This window comes from Eimeria maxima, genomic scaffold, assembly GCF_000499605.1.
Source record: "Eimeria maxima Weybridge genomic scaffold, Emw_scaff446, whole genome shotgun sequence".
Classification (NCBI taxonomy): domain Eukaryota; phylum Apicomplexa; class Conoidasida; order Eucoccidiorida; family Eimeriidae; genus Eimeria; species Eimeria maxima.
In genome coordinates, this window is record NW_013566510.1 from 1 (window position 1) to 5,939 (window position 5,939).

A 5,939-nucleotide genomic window follows, 5' to 3' on the forward strand; every position below is an offset into this window, starting at 1 on the left:
AATATATATATATAACCGATGTGTTTAACACATAAATAAACACGTATGCTTGCACACGCTTGAATGCATCAATATATATGTATATAAATAAACAAACATATACTAATAGATCTATATACCTATATATGTTATGCGTTATCATTTTTATTGGTTCTCGCATATTTGTTTCTGCCATCGGAGCTGCGCATTTCTTCTATTTCTCCGCCTCCTCTTTTATTGTCTGTACATCGCTTTTTAAAATCTACCGCCCCAGCATAGTGCGGCGCCTCCAAAGAAGTCCAATAGGCCGCCAGCACTTCAGCCATGGCTCGCCACTGCAGCAGCTTCGCTTCTAAAGTGCTTAAAACCATCGACAGGGAAGCAAATGGAGAAGCACACAGACTAGACAACACCTACAGCACCACAAGCAGCGCCCACAACATGCATCCGCACATGAAACAGAAGCAAAGTGGAGATTCGGGACAGTTGACAGATATGCATGCACATGCTGCTTGCGTACATGCAGCTACTGGCACACAACGAGCAAACTGTTATACTAGTGAGTTGGGTGTATAGAGAACAGCCTAAAGAAAACGCTCTATCGGCGACCACGAGATCATGCAGCATTGTACAGAATCAAGCCCTACACACACTGGATTGTATAGTATAAGAGTGTTAACGAATGCATGTACGAGCCTTCCTTAAAGACGACGGAGCCTAACATACGTGCAGATCTAGACAAAAGATAATGTATCTGTCTCCTGTGCATGCATTGGATACAGCGACGTCGATTGCCAAACCTTTACCTGTTTCTTGCGCATATATTAATGGCGTTTAATATAGAAATGGAAGTCTCACTTGTTCGGTGTTACTGCCAAAGATGCGCCTGAGACAGCTGACGTGTGTTTGTTGGAAGAAGGAGGGTCTAACGGTGCAATTTTGACGTTCTTCATCTGGGTATTGCTCTATGGCTTCTTTAATTGCTTTAAGTCGTTTTAAACACGACTCTAACAAACAGATACGCATATCCCATTCGTAACGCGAATCAGCCAAAGAGAGAAGAGCTTCTTCGTGCCTGTTCATATGCCGCGCCTGGCTCTCAGAACTGTCGGGGAAAAGACCCCAGCTGCGCAGAAATCGAAGAAAAAACAAAACAACCTGCATATAAAAAACAATTCATAAGCCAAAATTGTCAACAAACGAACAAACTTCAACAAAAACTAACTTCAAAATCGCTCAACAATTCCAGTAATGCACTGCAAGTACCTGTGCTAATCACGCATTGCACACTGGGGCCCCTTCAGCGTTTATGTCAAGGAAACTGAATCATTAAACCAAATAAAAGGCAATTAACTGCGATCACTTCTCTTATTGAGCCCAACTTTGCAGTACCTGTCGTTGAGAACCTGCCAGGAAAGAGCATCCCTACCACTGCAGGTAGCTGTGCTGCACTCCTCGGGGAGTTTTCTGTAAGAGCCGTTCTTCGGCAGTTTGTCTGATTGCTGCCGCGTCAGCAGCGGGCGGCTGCGCAGCGGTTTCTTCAAACTTTTAAGCAGGAAAGCTAAACGATGAACTGGTCCTAAACCCCAAGAAGAAGAAGCGGCAGCAGCGCACAAACCAGAATACACCTGAATAGCCAGCAAAGCAGAACAGCAACCGCAGTTGAACATTTTCAATGAAAAACTCTCCATCTTGTGCATCACTGCATTTTCTGCCATGTTGTTCAGAAGACCGGCCTCTTCCCCCTCACCCCAAACTACAATTCCTCTGTTGTACGCGTTTGCCTTTACACTGCAGCTAACACACTGGTAAAATGTGAGATGTTTTAATACATGAATGAAAACCCACTCCTTCAGGAGAAAGCCTCCCTGCGTTCCAGTCATCAACGACGTGGTAAACTGGTTGCACCTCAGTGTAGCTGAGAATTTGAATCATAATCTCTTGGCTTCGATATCTTGATGGTTCGACGCATTTACACAACAAATCGGCAGCAGCACGAACTACCTGCAACTCCGCAGGAGAAAGAACTCTATTTTGCTGGTCTGTTGCGGCGTTTTCGCTGCTGACAGACTCGCAGACTGGTGAGGGAGAGCCCGAGGGACAAGAAGGGCTCGCCGGCAGCTGCACACGCAACACGCGTAACAGAAGTTCCACGAAGCAAAATGCTATGCCTTACAGTGTCCTGTATTGAACACTCATACAGTATCACATACTGTGTTCGCATATATTGGATTAAAACACCGCAACCCAAAACATCTTTTGCTAACCTACGGTTCGTACAGCTAATGCTCAAACTAAATTGTGTGTACTGGGCTGCTGTGCACAGTCTACCCGGCTCAGATTATCACATTACTTGGGAAAGGGGAGGGGGCAGCGGAAGGGAAGAGATGAATGACTTACACCAGCTGGAGATGGCTCTTCTGCATTTTCTGTCTTTGTGCTTTCTGTTTGCTGGTGGAGTGTTATTTGGTCCTCTTTGAAGCCATCTGCTGCCTCTGTACACGACAGCGCGCCAGTTGCCTGAGAGGGTGCTTTGGCTTCGCTTTGTGCAGTTCCCGTGGCATCCGTTGTGTTGGAATCTGCTGTCTTTTCAACTGTTGCGGTAGATGTTATAGATGCTGCGTCTGCTGCTGTTGCAGCAATACTCTGCGTTGCCTCTGCTGTTGTTTTCACGTGTGTGGCGTTCGCTGTACTTGCTGGTGCTGTTGCTGTTTTTGGTTTTGCTTGCGTCAAATCTTTGATGTGAATGTCTTTAAAGAGACGAATCAGAACGCCCAGTTTCTCAGAACAATCGGGGAAGCGGAGGAGGAGGGCAGCTATGCGCTGCAGGGCAAGAGCAGCGGAAATCTCCTTGTTCGCAGTTCTAGAAATTATATGATCGATTTCAATGCGAAGGGACAAAGATTGACTCGCAACCCCGTGTAAAAACAAATCGCACAAATGCAGCAAACCAGCCCGACGGTCGCTGCAAGCTGCAGCTGAAATCAGACACACGAAAACGAACAGAAAACACCCCGCAATTGCCTCAAAGATGTGCAAATTGTTTTGTATAAAGCATAAAGCGCAGCCACAAAGCGACAACAACAATGCAACAACTCAAGAAACAACCATGGCTTAAGGTTGCTGACCCTTCTTGCAAGGGGAAACGAAAGAACGCAAGGAAGAACTCTTTCAGGACAATCTGCTGCAATATGCCTGTTCCTTGTTTGTTTCAGCAACAAAGCAGCCAACTAACGTTGTGTATCACTTGCGTGTATCGCTATATGTGTATGCATGTATGTATGTATGTATGTTTGCATGCATGTGTGTTTATTTGCATTTGTGCGCGTGTTTGTTTACGGTTCCTCGCTGCAAGAAGTTTGACGACGCGTTCGATTTCTTTGCCGTGTTGGATATCTCTGCTACAGACAGTTAAGATGAGCTGCTTTATATCGCCAGCCACATGAAACCAAGACGGAAATGAGGCGAAAACCCGATCGATTTCGTCGCTGAAAGACGAAAACGCCAACCGTTTCGAAAGGAACATCCGAACTAAATGCAAAACATTCGACGCCAACACCCTCGCCCGCTCTGCACAGCCTCCAGAAAGCCCCACTTGATACGCTAGACGAAATACGGAGTGAACCTGCAACAGAAATAAAAAACATCTCGAACACGATGCCAAAACTCTAAACAAAAAATCCTAAAGAACCCCTGAAGATGGTAAATTGCAGCAACAAATAACTCAGCTACTCAAAAACCTTCTCTGCGACATGCAAGAAACCGAAAATAAAGCATGTGGCAGTGATTCATAAACAAGAACACACCTGAACGGGTTCATCGTCAAATGGCTTGGCCAGTTCTAGCGCCTGATTTTTACGGATAACGCCGCCATTCTTCTCGATGCAGAATTGCTGTACAAGAAGCTTTCTTATTGCACGAATCACCAGAGGATGGCCTCTGAAGAGAAGCTGCATGCGGTGGAGCAAAATATCCCGACTGCCGCGCTGCGTCTTCTGCGCCATACAACTCTTCAGAATACTATTGAAAATAGCATATTTGTCAGGGGCCATGTTCTGAATTAGGATGCACATGGCAGCTGCTGGGTTCCCCGCATGAATCAAAGTTCTGTCTGGGAGGAACAGCGACATGCAAAGCGAAACGTCGGGGGCGTCGGGGAAGGAGTTTCCTATGAGGAAAGCCAATTCCTCCACCCTCAGTCTTTGCCGCTTCACATGGTCCAGCACACGCCGCAAAGACACCAGACTCTGCGGGCCCCCAGAAAAACGTTTCGTCAAATACGCTTCAAGCTCGCTCCACATCAAATGAAAATCGTCACTCGTCGCCTGCTCAGACGGAGCAGACTGAGGAGGCCCATGACCCTCCTCTACCTTCACTTGGGGAGCATCCCCACCACCGACGGATGGCTGAGAAGATGGAGAGGTCTCCTCTGAGCGATGCGCGACAGAAGGCACTCCATCGCCTGCTGCACTTTGCCTCGCCACGGTTGGTGGACCCATTTTTACCCAACTGTTCAGCTCCCCCGTTGACGAACGACGCGCATCCCACGGGATGTTCAGGCTCTTTGAAAATGATGAATAGCTGCGTCCTGGACTCAACAAAGACCAGCCATTACTTCATGGTGAACTTGCAATGAAACGCTGCTGCGAATTACAACCAGACAGCTGCTGGCACGATAGCGACTACGGGCCGGCGACACCGGATGAGCGATGCGGCCTCGAGGCACCAGAATCCACCCTACTAGCTGTGTTCCATGCAGCCTCTTCGTTTTGCTACGAATAGTACCGCATGACTGAATTGTGTTAAACCCTAGGCGAAGTGGCTTTAATGGAGTAGGTGATGTCCTTCCAGATCCTCGAGCATGCCCGGGGAACTGCAGCGGCGTCAGAAAAAACCAAAAAAGTGCAAATTCAGCGCGCACAGAAGGATCAGACTATTTGAAGAAAGTGAAATGTAACGCTAGACACGAAACACAGGAGAATCCTTCGTCTTAAAGGTGTCACCGTTCGCCGAGCCCCACCCGGAGCGGTGGGGGTGGTGGCGAGCCACAGACAACGCGGGCGCCCTGGCCCATAAATGTGAACTAGAGAGTGGACAGATAGGCATTTATTTGAAAATGCTTCAATAGACGGTTAAGAAAGGGATCACATTGTAGAGAGGTACGGCAGTTGCCAGTTGAGTCACATTAACCACGGCGGCTCATGCTTGAGGCGGTTGCCTCGAAGCCGTCTGTGGATATGGTAGTTCTGAGCACAGTTTCCAAGGTGTGAAGAATCAACTTCTCGATCTAATGAGCCTGTCTATGCTGTAGTCAAACAGCTGGCTTTTCAACCTACTATCTTCAACCTGGCGAGTGGTGTGCCGACAAAGCCGTCGTGCGTGTGTCAAGTGGTAGTTGTTCGCTCTGGAGCTATTCGACACATTTTCGTTGTGAATTTAAAAAGTTGCTTTTTTGAAGAATCCTCTAATTAGGAGTTTCCTATTAGGTGTTTGGAGGCCTATTGTGTAGAGCATCACAACCAGAGGTCGGTGGGCTTGCCGCATTCACTGCTTAACGCGTCTTGTCTTGCCATCTGGCCTAAGGGAAATAATTTCACATTTTAAGCATTAAGGTCGCAGCCGTTACGTCTCTCTAATGCGTTTACTTATTTGCCGTAAAGATTAAAGCAGAGGGGGGGTTTGCAACGCTATGAAGGTGAACCGTCTCAACGAACCAACATGTATGATACAAATACAAACAAACAAAGACTCGCAAATAATCACAAAAAGTGACAGTAGGTTACGAATTCGCTTTCATGACACTGGCGAGACACCTCTGTAAAGTGCTGTTGTCTTCAGGTGTACGTACGGTGTACCCTGATCACTAGCGCAGCACACGAGTTACTAATGTCGCAAATTCTCGTATCTGGGAAAACATTCAAGCCATCTGCCTGTGGTATTCGTATATATTCCAAGTAACC

General features: G+C 47.1%; 1 protein-coding gene across 1 annotated transcript; it reads right to left on the reverse strand.

Annotated features, from left to right (window-relative positions):
- Window positions 1-128: 128 nt before the first annotated feature.
- Window positions 129-4,478, reverse strand: EMWEY_00033400 (histone deacetylase interacting domain-containing protein, putative; the record flags this gene model as incomplete). Its single annotated transcript, XM_013481853.1, has 7 exons — window positions 129-392; window positions 838-1,105; window positions 1,372-1,607; window positions 1,828-2,100; window positions 2,380-2,957; window positions 3,319-3,604; window positions 3,786-4,478. 7 exons carry the CDS (start codon window positions 4,476-4,478, stop codon window positions 129-131), a joined length of 2,598 nt encoding a protein of 865 aa, XP_013337307.1.
- Window positions 4,479-5,939: the final 1,461 nt, after the last annotated feature.